At 31.5% G+C, this 18,541-nt stretch overlaps 1 protein-coding gene across 5 annotated transcripts in view; it reads right to left on the bottom strand.

The window, feature by feature from the left end:
• The window catches only part of LOC145260535 (uncharacterized), a 452,053-nt gene that overhangs the window by 92,826 nt on the left and 340,686 nt on the right, over positions 1 to 18,541 (bottom strand). For all 5 annotated transcript variants that reach the window (XM_080118742.1, XM_080118741.1, XM_080118746.1 and 2 more), the window contains one exon: positions 7,837 to 7,879. In XM_080118742.1, coding sequence (XP_079974868.1) covers positions 7,837 to 7,879 — 43 coding nt within the window. The remainder of the gene's footprint in view (positions 1 to 7,836; positions 7,880 to 18,541) is intronic.

Below are 18,541 nucleotides of genomic sequence, written 5' to 3' on the forward strand. Positions count from 1 at the left end.
AATAAATTATACCTTGTCTAATAAATAAAAGGAAGTCTCTTTATTGACGTCAGCGATAGTTTTGTTTTTTTTTCTCTTAGAAGATCAATATTTGATACTGGACAGTCAGCTCATTTGGTGGATCAGTACAGCATATTGTTAAGAACAAAAAATGAATTAGATTTAATTCCTTCCAGATTAGAATTATTTTCATATGGATACAATCTCAAAAAAAGTGGGGAGGATCAAGGGGAGTAATTCCATGTTGATGAATACAGTTACGTCCCTTTGTATAGAACAAAAAATATTTTTGGAAAAAATAATGGCTCAATTAAAAAAAAAAAATGAAAATACTGGGAATGCTGGGTAGATACAGCTAATTTATAATAACTCTTAAAAAAAAACAAAAAACAAAAAACAAACAAACAAATAACAAAAACTATATTGCCGAATGAGGAAAAGTACAGATAATAATGGTTAAACTGTTGTAATCAAATTAACAATGAAAAATATATATACTTACCTATTATATAATTGAAACCAAAGAATGTAGACGTTAACATTTTTTAAAATACTTATACATTATACCTTTCTATTCTGCGCACTTCACTTCATAACAATGAATAAATTTTGTTTTAAAAAAGAAAGAAAAAAGAAATAGAAAAAGAGAAAAGAGATTCTATACACTCCTTCATAAGATAGTTATCATTTTGATCAGAGAGAACAAAAAAAAAAAAAAAAAAAAAAAAAAAAAAAAAGAGCGGTTAAACTGGTAAGTCAGTCATCTGAAGACGATATGTCCATGTGTCTTGTCATTTTTTATGAGATATCTATTTAAATAATCGAATAACAATTTCAAAATTTGTTTTTAAAAAATATGTATATATATTTTCATACCTCACCTCATTTTTCACTCGTGTTGAACAGAATACTAACATTTATTCTGCACTCTATAGACCAAGGTGTAATTATTTCTATATAAATATATATTCATCTCCTCATACAAAAATTAGTGAGTAAAAAGAAAAACAAAAAACTGCCAGATGAAACCAGTGTTTAGAGCAAGGGAGAAAGCAAATAGCAAGTCAAATCTCCTTCTCCTTAGCGTTAAATGAATTTGGAAAGAAATCCTTTGTTGCTTCCATAACAATATATTTTATTTGAATACAGATTTAACTTTCTAGTTTAAGACATTTTTTTTCTCACTTCACTGATTGAGAGGTTATTTTATATTATGATAAAGGTCAGCAGTTACTTCAACTGAAATATTGTGAAAACAGCCGAGATGAACGCAGAAGCCTGAATAATCCAAATCCAAATAAAAACATTTACAATTTGGGGATTGATCTCATTTTGGCTATTATTAAAGTTTGAGCCTTCCAACCTTCTTCAAGTGTTTTGTATCGGACTCTGGAAGTGGCATGTCAGGGACAGACGGCAAAGACCACTAGGATGTAGGTTGAAGTGTACAGGTTATCTTTAGGTTCTGATTTCAATATTGAGCAAAGGCAAGACGATGATTAAAATAAATAAATAACTGATAAAAAGTGAGACACCAAACAAAAATAAAAATTTGGGTTCAAAATTCCATGCCGTTTCCCAGTTTGTTAAAAGACCTTTACAGAAGGAACAAGCAAAATGCGATTACAACTAAAATAAGGAAACCGAAATTTAAAAAAATTTCTCATCTTCAGTTCAAGGTTAGTTTAAGGAAAAAATAAAAGTATAGTTGGTATTTTCTGTCAGGGTCAATTTTAAATTTTTTTTTTTTTTTTTTTTTTTTTTACAATCACTGTTTTCATCCTCAACACCCCCCAAAAATATAGAAAAGGAAAAATTTTACAAAACGGAAAGAAAATGATTTGGAGGAGTAAGAAAAAGAACATTTTTGTTTGTTTATTGTAATACTGGACATTCATACATCTGAGTGTTCTATTCAATGGCGTTATTGTTAAATCGAGAAATTAAATATTCTTCAAGTTGTATTGATTTTATTAATACAGAATGCATGAGCAGTTTCTTTGATGAAAGATAAAAAGGATTGAAATGAACGTACCTAACGTTTAATGAAAGGCATTAAATATCCTCTAAAAATAAGAGTTAAGGAAAACATGTTCTTTGGTTAGTAAGTAAACAAATGGGATGTCGGTATTCGTAATTGTATGGATGACAATAATTGCAATAATATTGGTTTTAGTAATTTTAATTTTATAGATGAAAAGAATGGTTATGTAATGGTTAAAATAAATTTTAGATGTATGATACATCTGTTTATTTCAAGAAATATATAAAAAAGTGTTGTAATAGTTTAAGGAAATGTAAAGCTATTGCGTTTCTTTTTTTGCAGGTGATTGCCTTTATTTTTAACTTCCACTTCTGCCCAATCTATATATATAAAAATGTAAATGTTGGTTCGTTCTAAACGAATAAAACCCTACTTCTACGTTACCAATTTATTTGAAATTTTCAGACAACCCATCTTTAGAGTCGAGGTATGTTTTTATGTTATTGAAATAAATTTACCTCGCGAATTATTAAAATATTAAATAAAATAAATATATTTTTTTAACCGTTACTGCGAATCTGTTCTGTTGTAAAACTGAACTTCCGGTTCGATTCATTTCACAGCCACGAATTGACGAAAGATTTCATTTTCTGTTAACTCGATAAGTAAAAAAAAACAAAAAAAAACTTACTCATGCAGAGAGTGATCCGTGCTGAAATAATAATGTTATTATTTAAAAAGCCATTCTTAACATGGGGAAGGGAGGGTGTTTTGCACCTATTCTGTACTTTAACCTTACAATTGAATAAAAACATAAAACTTTAAACGTGGAAAACGATTTAAAAAAAAATAGCGCGGATCACTCTCTGCATTAGCACACACACACACACAAAAAAAAAAAAAATAATAATAATCCCATATTTTAAAAATTTAAATTCATTTATGTACTCACCAATTTTTTTAATTTTATTTATGTTAAGGCTTTTCACTCATGAAACATTACGTTTTAATTGTTTAGTTTATTTTCACGGCATTGTTTACATAAAAAAGTTTGTTTTAACTTTTTCTAAACTGTTTCATTTTTATGACATGCCTCAACGTATTATAAACCCCCTAACCCCCCCCCCCATGTTAAAAAAAAAAACAAAAAAAAAAACGCCCTTCCATAAACCTTGAAAGCCGTTCTTAACATGGGGAAGTTAGGGTGTTTATAATACACTGGGGTGAGTCTTAAAATTAACGAAGTTGCTATTATTTATTGCAAAAATTGCTTGAAATTTATTTATTTGACAAAATAAATTACATTTTGGTACTCCTTGGGCGTTGAGTTCCATGACGACCAGTAGAAAAAAATAATAGTCGCTCCCTTAGTCTCCCACCTCACCCCGCACGTAACATTTTATTTACTGACGTTGCCGTAACTAAACGATTATTTGTCACATTTACAAACATTTATTTATTTATTTATTTTGAAAAAAGTTTTACTTTTTATGAATATTAAAAGAAAAATGGGTACTCATGCAGAGAGTGATCCATGCTGAAATAATAACCTTATTATTTAAAAAGCCATTCTTAACATGGGGAGGGGAGGGTGTTTTGTACCTATTCTGTACTTTAACCTTGCAATTGATTAAAAAAAAAAAAAAACACGATTTAAAAAATAGCGCGGGTCACTCTCTGCATTAGCACCGAAAAATGTTACTAAACATTTATTAATAATTTCTCACTTTTACAAACATTTGATTTTAAATTTCTTTTTAAATGACGACTTTTATCGACTTTTTTTTTTTTAAATATCCCCCTCCCCAATGGTGTTTATTCCGAAATCCGTTGTTAACATGGAGAGGTTGGGGGTGTTTATTCTGAAAGCCGTTCTTAACATTTGTGGAGGTGGACCTAATGTAAAAAAAATAAAATAAATAAATAAATAAATTTAAAAAAAAAAACTAAATCATTTACTGATAACTTCTCACTTTTACAAATATTTTTGAATTTACATGCGCGGATGAACAAATTGTTGAATAGTGCGAAAACAAAACATTTAGGTCCACCGCCACAATTTTCTTTTTTAAATGACGACTTTTATTGATAAATAAATTTACTTCTCCGCAACTTTTATTGATAAATAAATCTACTTCTCTGCCACGGGCACTGAACCCCTCCTTTTTTTTTTTTAATAGTATTTTCGGGTGGGTATGCTGACAACAAATATCAGTTAAATTTTGCAAAAGTAGTGTTTATTCCGGAAGCTGTTCTTAAGATGAGGAGGTTGGGGGGGGGTGATTATAAGGTGGACCTATTCTAAAAAAAAAAAAAAGTTGTTTATGCGCATATAAGCAACTATTTTTTTATTAACTTTTTTTTTAAATTTTTTTATTTAAAAATTAGTAAATTTCAATGAATAGAATAATAAATAATTTATCATTAATATGTGTTTTTGGTTTTGTGTTGAATGAAACTTTTTTTTTTTCATTACAACAATAATGAACCAATTTAAATCTTCCGGCATGCGTTTAAGGGTTACGAAATTATAAATAAATCGTTTAGTTACTAAATCAGTAAATAAAAAAAATGTTACGTGCGTATGCATTAGCCTTGAAGGGGGGGGGGGTGGCTAAGGGAGCGACCATTAAATAATTATGCTGGTCGCCATGGAACAACGCCCAAGGAGTACCTAAAGTGGCACTTATGCACTTATGTGCTATATTTTAAAATAGTATTTTCCTGTTAAATTCAAATTTTACAATATGTTTTTCTTTTATTTATTTGTTAAGTGAAAGTACAGATAACCCGGTCGGTTTCTAATGCGAGGAAAATCTAGCCCCCCCCCCCCAAAAAAAAGGGGTACTCTGGATAATAACAAAACATTAAAATTGCCTCAGTCTCGAAAGATTTCTTCTCTACTGAACGAGGAAAAAAACGGTGAAGTGTAGTTCACCTTCTGTTTCTCTCCCCTCTCTCAATATCTCTCTCTATCCATCTCTCCCTTTCCCTCTCTCAATCTATCTTTCTCTCTATATCACCCTCTCCATCTCTCTTTGAGCCCCTTTCTAACTCCCTCTATCTCTCTCCTTTCCTCTGTTTCATCCCTCTCTGTTTCTAACTCTCCCCCTCTCTCTGTTTATCTATCAATCCCTTTATCTCTCTATCTCCTCTTTCTCTATTTTCCTCTCACTGTCTCTTTTCTATCTATATATCTTCCTCTCTATCTGTCCATCTCTAATCCCTCATCCTATTTTAGTCTCCTAAATTAATTACAGTGAATAAGGCATTGTCAAAACATGGATAAATCCTATTTTAGTCACCTAATTTACTGACTGTGAGAATAGAAGTTATTTGGAAATTACTGCTACCTTGAACAGCACCAGAAGTAACTGGTAAAATCTTTCTAATTAAATTGATTTTGGCAGCCATTTGGTAACAAAATGACATAGCCTTAGCCCTTGCTGCATGAGGAATACCTGCGACCTTGCTGCCAAGTAGAAGAATTATTTATTCTACTTTAAAACATTCAATTTTTCAAAAATCTCATGTTCGACATCTCCAAAACATCCAATATGGGGAAAAATATTGCAAAAATGCAAACTTATTGTTTAGGATGAATGCACAATTGTACGCAAAAAATCACTTGAGGCTCTTGGTCGATCCTTGCAAGATTTGCGTGGCAATTTCAGACCATTTGGGAATGCAGTAATATTGCTTGCAGGAGATTTCAGACAAATGTTACCTGTTATTCTTCAATCAACACCAGCAGATGAAATAAATGCTTGCCTCAAATACTCTACTTTTTTGTTCCATGTGAAGACATTAAACTTAACTCAAAATATGCATGTACAGTTGCAGACTGTTCGATCCGCACAAAAACTTTTGCATCACTTGTGGGAAATTAGGTACGAAAAAGTGCCAGCTGATAGAGTTAAGGGCAAAATTCTTTGACTTTTAACTTCTGTAATTTCTGTAATTTTATTTCATCAAAAGAATAGTTAGTTTAAAAGGTTTTTGCAGATATTCAAATTATAAGAATTCCATTTGACTGAGTGAATGAGCTATTCTTGCAGGTCAATACAAAGATGCCCATGAACTTAACGCTATAATTAAATGTAAAATTCCAAGTGAGATAGTCAAATACAAATCCATCGACACTGTTGTGAAAGCAGATAAAGTGGTTAATTATCCAACAGTTATATTTGCCAGGGATGCCATCGCCTGTATTGCAACTTAAATTTGGTGTACTAATTATCATGTTGTGAAATATAAACCAATCCAAGCTTTGCAATGGCACATAGCTTGCAGTAAAAAAAAAAATTAACAAACAATATCATAGAAACAACAATCTTAACAGGACCTTTCACAGATGAATATATCTTCATTCCATGCATTCCTATGATTCCACCGGATACATCATTACACTTTAGGAAATTGCACTTTCCAATTTTATTGTCATTTGCAATAACCATCAATAAAGCACAGGGAACAATCTTTACAATTGTAGGCCTTACAGTTACACACTGACTGTTTTTTCACATGGACAATTTATGTTACATATTCAAGAGTCACCAAACCGGAAAATCTCTATATCAGCTAAGAAAATGGAACAACAAAAACTGTGTACCCATGCAAAATGGAAATTTAAACCTATAAGAAACATGCTTTTTCTCATTTTGGAACTTTTTCCATTGCGGCAATTTGAGCCACAGCAACGCGTGGCAGGGTACAGCTAGTTCGGAAATAAAATCTAAAAACAAAAACATTCAAATATATAACATAGCATTTTTTTAACTAATGTAGTCAAAAATACAAACAAGAATGATATGAAAAGAAACTTCAATAAAAATGTTATTTTCATATTTGATTATTAAAAAAAAATGCTTTAAAAATTTACAGATATCAAATGATACTGAAATAGTTATTTGTTCTTTTTAAACAAAGTTTAACAGTAATAATATTGTGGGGGCTGCATGGTTGCCAGAAATCCATAAACAGCAAGGAAAGCAATTTACTTCCTTTCATTTATAACTTGACAATATATTATAGAAATTAAAAATAAAATTAGTAATGCAGGTTGAAAAAATTTCTTGAGTTCCTCAATTTTCCTGGGTAGCACCAACATATGTGCACATGCCCTGTTAATACGCGTGAATTTTTATGGCAGTTGTGTTAACCATGAGTGATGTGTTTGAATGTAAATAAAGTTTCTGGTGATATAAAAATGTGGCTTTCTAAAATCAAGTAAAATCAGGCATTATTTACATAGTTCATGAGTTTCAAAAAAAAAGATTCCCAACTAACCTACAATTTTTGTTAAAATCACTCAGAAAAAATGTAAATAGTTATTGCTAATGCTTGACACGATGTAACTAAATGAGTGATTTTATTTTTTATTACTTTTTTTTTTTTTTTAATTTATTTTACCATTCAAATTATAGCCACTACATTTCTAAATTGTTGGTCCTCAAGGACCCCATGGTGCAGTAGTTAGAGTACTTGGAAAAATCAATTGAAGAAGTGATATTCTCTTGAAGTTTGAAGGTTCACTTCTCAATGTGAGCGACCAAAAAATACAACTGCAAATTACTTAAGACCTATGTCCAGTCATGGCTGACAGAACTACAGCATGCTACTCCAGTGAAATAAAGTGTTCCGTTCAAAATTCCATTCAAATTCCTGAGTTCGACAAGATACATTTGAAGGTCAGAGGTTACATCAACCGAAACGTTGTGAAAATGACACTGAAGATGAGATCAGTAAAATCCAAATATGAATTATATCCACTAATTCGAAATTAGTTTAGTGATTTCGTAAAATAAAAAAAACTAATTGAAAAATATAAGAACTAAGAAAGCAAAACTTACATTTCGAAGACGTCTATCATTTTCTTCTTTCAATTGATTAGATCTGTAAAGATAAAACGAAAATAAATTGGGTAAAAATCTTTATAGACATTCAGTTAATACTGTAGGTCGAACGTTTAATATTTATACTTAAATGTATCTCTGGGGGAAAAGTTCAGTCATTCTTGACCAAGAGATTCATTTTAGAAAAAAAATTTGTGTGTGATATTTGTATGTTCTCTATAGAAAAAAAAGCTTAGAGAATCTACATAAAATAAAAAAGTATATTCTCATGTAAAATAAAGTAAGGAGACAGTGGAAGTGTTCCGGAATTTTAAGTGCACCCCTAATGGGCTTGTGAGGGCATGACCTCCTTTAAAACTTTAAATATATCTCGTTTTGATGAAATTTATATCATGTATAAAATTCTCCAAAGACAATGAAAGTGGTCCCAAATCTCCAAGTTACCTGTGCGGACAGAACCTTTTTAAATTACTTTAAATACGTATATCTGATTTTAGAGAAATTTAAATATGTATATGACACTAGTTCAATGAGTTTCGCAACATGTCAACTTTTTCCAACTATATTAAGTGGTAAAATAAGAGGCAGTAATAACAAATATGGTCTCATGAACATAGTGATCTTCATTCAATCCTGAGCAACGTCGAGTGGTGAAAAATAAACTGGAAAAAAAAAAAAAGCTTACATCGGCACCCACTAAATTCTTGATTGAAGGCAATTAGTTCAAAATTTTTCAATCTCCTATAAAATAAAATATACTAAGAATTGTTTCTAAATGTTCAACCATGAAATTTTTTTTAAAAAAATGACGAAGAAGATATGCTTTATAGTCTATATCAACGTCTGTAATTCTTCACTCATTCTATATGATAATGTTGAATGTAATATACAGAAACATATATACATAACAATTGCAGTAGCAAGTTTTATCTGATGATCTCATTTAACATGTATTTTAGGTGTGCCTTTAATTTTTATAAAGTTAATTAATGCAAAAATTATGATTAATAAATATTCTATGTTTGCTTTAAGCTAAACAATTAGATGCCAACCTTTTAAAAGCATTCAGAAGCCATATCTGTTAATGATAGAAAATGTGAACGATTATTATTGTAATGCACTCTTTCACTTGCCCTGTAGTGTTTATAACTGGTGTAGCAAAAATGATGCATATTAATAATTTATCCCAGTATAATGGATGACGGTGGTAATACATGTCAATGAGAGGTTAAACTCTACCTCTTTCTCTTAATATAGAAAGAAAAACCCTAATATACCGATCCCGTGAAATAAAATTAATGTGACTGAAAATAAAATCTTTACTTTTTTTTACAACACAAAACAATGTACAAGAAAATGAATGGCAAAATAGATGTTTATGTAGGTTTTATTGAATAAGTTAGTTTACTCATTGAAATATAGAAAATCTCGTTTTAGTATATACTAGCAGGACCCGTGTACCGGCATGCACTTGTAAATAAAAAAAAAAATGTAAGTACGGTTGTTAGTTGGAGCCACTGCCCACTCATTATAATTGTAGGCACTGCTGCCCGTGGCGAAAATGAATGTACCATGGCGATGTATGGGCGCATTTGATATATATTTATATATTAAAGTGTATATCTTCCAAATAATAGTCTTTTTTTAAATATGATTTGTTAAAAAAACAAAAAAAAATTTATAAAAAGAAATATGTAGCGGAAATGTTTTAACTATTTTTTTTTCTTTTTTGGCATAATAATCATAAGAAAACGCAACTAATAGAGAGCTAACATTTTTATTATGTTTTGTTGCGATCATCGTAGTCTTGATAAAATTTTTTTAATAATTCTTTCGTATTTTGTTAAATGTTTAATGTTTTTCTTTTTTGTGTTTTGTTTTGTGATGATAAATCCTAATATAAAAGACGGAAACATTTGTGAGCCCAAATAGTCAATATGTAAATATATATGCAATACGATTGTTTGGAAAATCACCAATATAAATATAGTGCGTTTAATTTGTTTTTGTTCCCCACATTAAAAACCGACCTTGTGTCTAACTCTGTCCAAGTAAATAGGAACATCACCAATGTACACGTACTGTGTTTAATGGCAAGAAACCCGAGAAACTAAGTTTGTTTATAATTTAAGAATTACTTATTTAAACACGTACAGAAGGCTATAAACAACACAATTTTTTTTTTATAAACAAATTTATTAATAAAAAAAAGTGTTGTTTCTAACCCTTTAATCGTATTTATAAACATAATTCTTAAATTTCAAAATATATGCATAGTTACATTTAATGTTTTTGGAAATTTATTTAAGAACAGAAGTTGTTTTCTGTATCGGACGCATCGTCGGGACAAATAGTATGTCTCTTAGTGACACCATATCTCAACTTTATTAACCGTGCGTTTATAAGGGGGAGAATTGTAGTTCAGAATATGAGAATTTTTAGAGCTCAGCCAATCAGAATGGGCGGAATTAGGTAATGGAGACTTATTTATGAATCGGAAAATGGAAAGACTATGCTATGGCTATGCATGTAATAATCAGTTACGATCGGTGTAATCACATTATCATTGGAAAAAGTAGTATTGGTCTCAGTGACAACTAGTAGGAGTGGGAGGACTAAATCTTTAGAGAGAAAAATAGGGACTCCTTCCTCTGAAGAGGTTACTTGTAGGATGAAATGTAGCAATTTATTATTATGACTGAATCGGTCTATAATGGTATTCGAAAGGTACATAAGATAATGGCTATTGGGCTAGATGTAATGAATTTGTATTTGGCATCTGTTGTTGCAAACCTACAATACTTTAGTCCAGAGGGGAATTTTTGCAGTCATTTTATTATATAGGAGATAAATGAATAAATGCAAAACATTTTTTTTTCATTTATCACAACTATATTGTCCTGAAAACTGGTTACTCTAATTTAAGTCAACAAAACAGAAGTCTTTTGAAATGCTGTAATAAACTAAGTTCCAAACACGCACATAACATTTTTAAACAGTTTATAATAAATTAATCCTTGGTGTTATTTGGTTGTAATCGGATTGTATTACAAATAAATACTGAATATTTTTTTCTGTAATTAAAAAGGGTAAATTAGTAAAACCATGGTCATTACTTTTCAAGAGGGAGGGGCATAATTAATTACTTCATTTGCACATCTTTTAACCACATTCAGTTTCATTGTTTATGCTTCTCTATATGCAACAGTTTTGTCAATACTTGAATCAAAATTCAATTTAAAAACAAAAGGCAAATTACCAAAATATATTCCAACTTCTAAATAAGGCTGCATGCACACACATAACATGTACACGTAACCACTATCCACTACAACAAGAATAATTTCTTTGACAAATTATTTTTTTTCATTCCTGCCTCTCTTCACAACAATCCCAGAACTGCCTGCCTATGGAACTCTCAATGCAAGGCTGATTTCCAGCTAACTACAACATAAGTGTTTTCAAGCCAAATGTAAATAATCAAATACTACCTAATTTTCACCACTACTAACCATTATGGTGTTGCTCACCAACAACACAACACTTATTAATCCTTATCCTCGAGTTGCCTTCAGACTTTGACAAGTGCCGACTTCCATGTAAAATATATATATATATATATATATATATATATATATATATATATAGATTACCACCAGACAAGAAATGCTTAAGAATTTACAGAGAAACATTTTCATTATGCCTCCGTGCCACATAATCATTTTGACATCGAAATGTAAGATAGCGTTATTCAATTTGTCTTATGAGAATCTTATAAGTGAACAAAATCTAAAAAAAGTCTGCTTCATTTGAGCCTTTTTCATATGACGTGAAATGAGTCATAAATTTCTTTTTACTTATTTCCTTTTTAAAATGAAGGATTGCTTTTCTTGCTTATGTTTAAGTGCAGCTAGGGACCTGCCACTGGGGAATTGGAATTGATCTTGACCCCATGGATGGGGGAAGTATGAGTGGCATAATGATAAATAAACCCCATTCATTTAAAACAAGCAATTGAGAAGAAAGTATCATATCGAAAAGGTGTGGTTATTGTTCATTATGAACAGGTGAGGCCATGTTGGTGGGCTGAGATAATATTTTTCTCATATGGCCGTATAAGGACATTATTGAAAGTGAAAAGAGGTGGGGTGGTAATTGTAAAAAATACAAATGAAATGACAAGATCAACAAGTTCTTAGAAATGGAGGGTTAAAAGGTGAGAACAAAAATCTATAGGGTAAGAACATTGCTTATATATATATATATATATATATATATATATATATATATATATATATATATATACACACACACATACACAGATAGACTTATAAACAGATACTGATAAAAATAATAACTGATACAATTTTTCCACTTAGACAAACAGAGGAGAAAAAAAAGGGGGAAGGATTGGGGGTGGCCAAACCAGTGAGCGAGGTGGTTGAACAAGAGACAGACAAAAGAATGACGGGCCGATCACAAAGCGCAGCAACAGTTTCAGATAAAAAAAAAAAAAACATGAAAAAGAATTATTCTAAAAAACATTTCCATTTAAAATAAATTCAAAAAGATGGAATGAAAATCGAAAAGGGGGCAAAAAAGATGGAATGAAAATCGAAAAGGGGGCAAAAAAGATGGAATGAAAATCGAAAAGGGGGCAAAAAAGATGGAATGAAAATCGAAAAGGGGGCAAAAAAGATGGAATGAAAATCGAAAAGGGGGCAAAAAAGATGGAATGAAAATCGAAAAGGGGGCAAAAAAGATGGAATGAAAATCGAAAAGGGGGCAAAAAAGATGGATTGAAAATCGAAAAGGGGGGCAAAAAAGATGGATTGAAAATCGAAAAGGGGGGCAAAAAAGATGGATTGAAAATCGAAAAGGGGGGCAAAAAAGATGGAATGAAAATCGAAAAGGGGGCAAAAAAGATGGAATGAAAATCGAAAAGGGGGCAAAAAAGATGGAATGAAAATCGAAAAGGGGGGCAAAAAAGATGGAATGAAAATCGAAAAGGGGGGCAAAAAAGATGGAACGAAATCGAAAAGCGACAAAAAAGAAGGTCCGAAATCGAAAAGCGGCAAAAATGATTGAACGAAATCGAAAAGCAGCAAAAATGATTGAACAAAATCGAAAAGCGGCAAAAATGATTGAATGAAATCGAAAAGCGGCAAAAATGATTGAACGAAATCGAAAAGGGGCAAAAATGATTGAACAAAATCGAAAAGGGGCAAAAATGATTGAACAAAATCGAAAAGGGGCAAAAATGATTGAACAAAATCGAAAAGGGGCAAAAATGATTGAACAAAATCGAAAAGTGGCAAAAATGATTGAACAAAATCGAAAGGGGGCAAAAAAGATGGATTGAAAATCACAAAGGGGGGCAAAAAAGATGGAATGAAAATCGAAAAGGGGGGCAAAAAAGATGGAACGAAATCGAAAAGCGACAAAAAAGAAGGTCCGAAATCGAAAAGCGGCAAAAATGATTGAACGAAATCGAAAAGCGGCAAAAATGATTGAACGAAATCGAAAAGCGGCAAAAATGATTGAACGAAATCGAAAAGCGGCAAAAATGATTGAACAAAATCGAAAAGCGGCAAAAATGATTGAACAAAATCGAAAAGCGGCAAAAATGATTGAACAAAATCGAAAAGCGGCAAAAATGATTGAACAAAATCGAAAAGCGGCAAAAATGATTGAACAAAATCGAAAAGCGGCAAAAATGATTGAACAAAATCGAAAAGCGGCAAAAATGATTGAACAAAATCGAAAAGCGGCAAAAATGATTGAACAAAATCGAAAAGCGGCAAAAATGATTGAACAAAATCGAAAAGCGGCAAAAATGATTGAACAAAATCGAAAAGCGGCAAAAATGATTGAACAAAATCGAAAAGCGGCAAAAATGATTGAACGAAATCGAAAAGCGGCAAAAATGATTGAACGAAATCGAAAAGCGGCAAAAATGATTGAATGAAATCGAAAAGCGGCAAAAATGATTGAATGAAATCGAAAAGCGGCAAAAATGATTGAATGAAATCGAAAAGGGGCAAAAATGATTTAATGAAATCGAAAAGGGGCAAAAATGATTTAATGAAATCGAAAAGGGGCAAAAATGATTGAACGAAATCGAAAAGGGGCAAAAATGATTGAATGAAATCGAAAAGCGGCAAAAATGATTGAACAAAATCGAAAAGGGGCAAAAATGATTGAATGAAATCGAAAAGGGGCAAAAATGATTGAACGAAATCGAAAAGGGGCAAAAATGATTGAATGAAATCGAAAAGGGGCAAAAATGATTGAATGAAATCGAAAAGAGGCAAAAATGATTGAACAAAATCGAAAAGGGGCAAAAATGATTGAATGAAATCGAAAAGCGGCAAAAATGATTGAACAAAATTGAAAAGCGGCAAAAATGATTGAACGAAATCGAAAAGCGGCAAAAATGATTGAACAAAATCGAAAAGCGGCAAAAATGATTGAACAAAATCGAAAAGGGGCAAAAATGATTGAACAAAATCGAAAAGCGGCAAAAATGATTGAACAAAATCGAAAAGGGGCAAAAATGATTGAACGAAATCGAAAAGGGGCAAAAATGATTGAACGAAATCGAAAAGCGGCAAAAATGATTGAACGAAATCGAAAACGGGCAAAAATGAATGTAAACGAAGAAGAACAAAAAAAAAAATTGATGTAAACGAATGAAAGCCTTTATATGTCCACCCACAAATGCAGACAGATTTTATCACTGATTTTTATCTTTGAGGAAATACTATGATTTAATGAAAGGAGTGAAGACCTGGTTGACTGAATAAATATGTTCAGTAAACTAAAAAAATGTTTCATGCTATATCAACTCTTTTAAAGGCATTTAGTCATATTGTTAACGACTTAGTGTTGATAAAGGATAAGATAATGAAGAGGTTGATCGAGGGAGAGAAGGGATAAGCATAGAGAGGAACTAATGTTGTTATAGAGCTTTCCTTTTCTTGTATTAGTCCACCTAATAAGGAGTCTCCCCTCCTATTTACCCCATACATAACCTGAGGAGAAGAAATAGATAATATGAAAAAAAAAAAAAAAAAAATTACATAACTTGGATGCTACAATAATACCAAATTCAGGGTTTTGTAACCATCACTATATTTGCTAACTCATGACGAGGTTTTCTCAAGTAGTTACCAAAGTAAGTATAGGCAGAATCAGGCTCAACAATGATTTGGTTTTGCTGTGTTGCAACGCAACGTTATTAAAAGTCAAATCTGATTATTTTAGTGAACGATTTTATGCTCCAACTTCTTAATATTTTGAAATATTTGTTTGTTGGTTAAATTACTTCTTTGTTTGATTATTTTTATAAGTTTTATGACATTTTCATAATATTCTATTATTTTCTACATCACAATCTTTGTGCGATTATATGTTAGTTTGGTTCTTATACTTTAATGATCGAATATCTTAAAACATTTGTGAATTACTATATTTTTTTTTTTGATAGTATGTAAACTATAAATCAACTTTAGCACATGTATTATCCCTTTGGGTCATAATAGACCCGAGAGTATTCTGGTGGTGATGCTGGATCGGTGACTTCACAGATGAAATTATCTAGGCTGAAAGAAACTTCACAGTGGCCAACTCAAATATGGCTTGAGACAGTGAAGTAGGATGCTGAACTGATTCTGGGCCCCCAACTTTTATGGGGTCTGTAGCTGGAACTGCGAATGGCATGCACTCATAATGTAAACAGACTTGAATCGTTGTGCCTGGTCAACTGGTGTTTGGAGCATGGTTAACTTGAACCCCTTGTCGAGAATACAATATGGTGTCATCAGCAAATCTATTTATCTCAGACGGGATTGACCCATTGATATCGTTTATAAAGTAGAATAGTGATAGTGACTCAACAGGTTATGGGTACGTCTAATTTTGTTTTTACAAATAGATCCAATAGGATTTGAACTCTGTATACAGATTACATAGTCTACACGATCATCCATTAAGCTAAACCCTCACCCTGAGTAAGTTAATCCAAGCAAAATAGTGTTAGTATAGTAAGATCGAGTGCAGAAATAGAGTGGTGGTGGTTAAGAACGATTTATAAAAATGGGGCTTGATATTTTTCCGATAACTCTAAAATAATTAGAAGATGTATTACACAGCAATTATTTTTTATTATTATTCACCTCTCATCCATATGTCATGGCGGGTTACCCTGTCATTGCCGTCATCCCATCCAACCTCCTCACAGCTGCTTGGTTACAGGACCACTGCACAGATTATCTGTTTGCTATACACGTAGGGCACCAAGGTCACTCTAAATCATGCATCAGAAATGGAGCCGGACAAAAGGTTTTATTATTTAATCAGGAAGGGGAAGTCAATAAGGCAGATGGATGAAATCATGGTACAAAGTTGGAACAACTGACAACAGAAATGTACTAGATGCCCTTACTGACCAGAATAATAAAAACAAAAACAGGAACAGCTATTAAAAGCTAGCCGACACCTTACAATGTTTAGGTCCTAGGAAAGATTACTATTTATTTGTGAGGATAGCGTTAAACACAAGGTCGGTTTTAAACGTGGGGTGATTTGGATTGAGACAAAAATTAAAATTGCTCCAGTCTAGGATTTCACCTCCTTGAAGGACTGAAAAGATAAAATATGATATCAGAACAAAGACTACACTTTGCTCTTCGCCAAAAAGCCAAGACACGCCTACAAAGCTAATATTCATGTTCTGTCTTGCACGAGAGAGAGAGAGAGAGAGAGAGAGAGAGAGAGAGAGAGAGAGAGAGAGAGAGAGAGGGGGAGAACAGAGATATTAAAATAAAAAATGCTGCACACACATTTTCGAACCCCTCTTTTGTTGTTCATGCCTCTGAATAACACTGAAAACCGTGCTAGTCTTATCGAAATGAAAATAAATAAGAGGTGGGGGGAAAGAAAAAATTATTCAGAAGTTTTGGAATTTTTTCGATGAGGATAATTTGGATTATTCAGGCAACTATTTCTCATCTTCATTGTTATTTTCACAACATTTCAGCCGATGTAACCTTCAACTTTCTTGGTGCATCTTTTCAACCTTAGGAATCTACATTTTAAACTCAGACTGAATTTCGAAATGTAGCATAATGAATGAAGATGCTGATTGAAGTCAATTTCCTAAAGATTAAAGGTTCAATCCTTACAAGTGATTATAACTAATAATACTATAATTAACGTTTCTACTCGATCATAGCCGTCATAATGAGAACATAATACCCATGGATTAAATAAAGGGTTTGGTTTGAAATTCCATATAGGTTCACAAATTTGACAAATACTTCCAAACTACAACTCATAAACTACAACTCATAAACTACAACTCATAAACTACAACTCATAAACTACAACTCATAAACTACAACTCATAAACTACAACTCATAAACTACAACTCATAAACTACAACTCATAAACTACAACTCATAAACTACAACTCATAAACTACAACTCATAAACTACAACTCATAAACTACAACTCATAAACTACAACTCATAAACTACAACTCATAAACTACAAACTCATAAACTACAACTCATAAACTACAACTCATAAACTACAAACTCATAAACTACAACTCATAAACTACAACTCATAAACTACAACTCATAAACTACAACTCATAAACTACAACTCATAAACTACAACTCATAAACTACAACTCATAAACTACAACTCATAAACTACAACTCATAAACTACAACTCATAAACTACAACTCATAAATTACAACTCAAAAGTTTGTAACATCCATTTAATAATATAGCTATTTACTGCCTATAAAAGTTGCAGGATTTAAAAAAAATATGGATTACTATATCTTTTCTGAAGTGGTTGTCTGCTCATTTAGCATTAAAATTCTATATCTGCATATAAATGTTATCTACGAAGTTTAAAAACAAATCCTGACCATGTTCTAAGGCACAATCAATTTTTTATAACCTCTTTTCCATCTGTTAAGAAGATCTTTAATGTCATGATCATGAAATTCATAAAGTTGAAAAAGAAACAAATTTATTTTTGACTTCAAGAAACCTTGATTCACTTGCAATCTGTTGGAGCAAAATCCGGAGAATATAGTGATCACGCATAATTTACTCAAGAATATTTTACAAATACATTTCTGATCTTTTCTGAAGTGCATCCTCCATAATAATAATAATGCTCGGTCACATAACTTTTTTGAAAAAATCGGATTCTTTTGATTAGAATTCTTTATTATATACCAGCAGAGTTACCTGGCATCGCTCAAAATTTTAATTCCCATAAATTACAAGAAAATAAAATAAAAGTAGATAATTTGCTTAATAGCATAATTTGAAAAGTCTAAATTTATTCAGTGGAGATCAGTAAAATTAATTGTTCTCTTGGTTACATTGAAACTGACACCCTCTGTCATTAAGAGAAAGAAAAACGTAGATCAATTGGTTAATACCAATTGATCTAGGTTTTTCTTTCTCCTTTAAATCTCTCTAGAATCGAATGTAGATTTGATAGGATAAGATGATTACTATACAATAAAATAGTGTATATGGAAAAACATCTTTCTTCCCAGTATCTTTCCTGATATTATGAGTAGCAAGCATAGTAGATGTGATTGCAAGCGTAAGTAATCCTCTGCCTTCCTTTATTTGTAAACTAATAAAAAAAATGAAATATCGATCA

The sequence above is a fragment of the Euprymna scolopes genome, chromosome 36 (assembly GCF_053919585.1).
Source record: "Euprymna scolopes isolate OS-2025 chromosome 36, ASM5391958v1, whole genome shotgun sequence".
NCBI lineage: Eukaryota > Metazoa > Mollusca > Cephalopoda > Sepiida > Sepiolidae > Euprymna > Euprymna scolopes.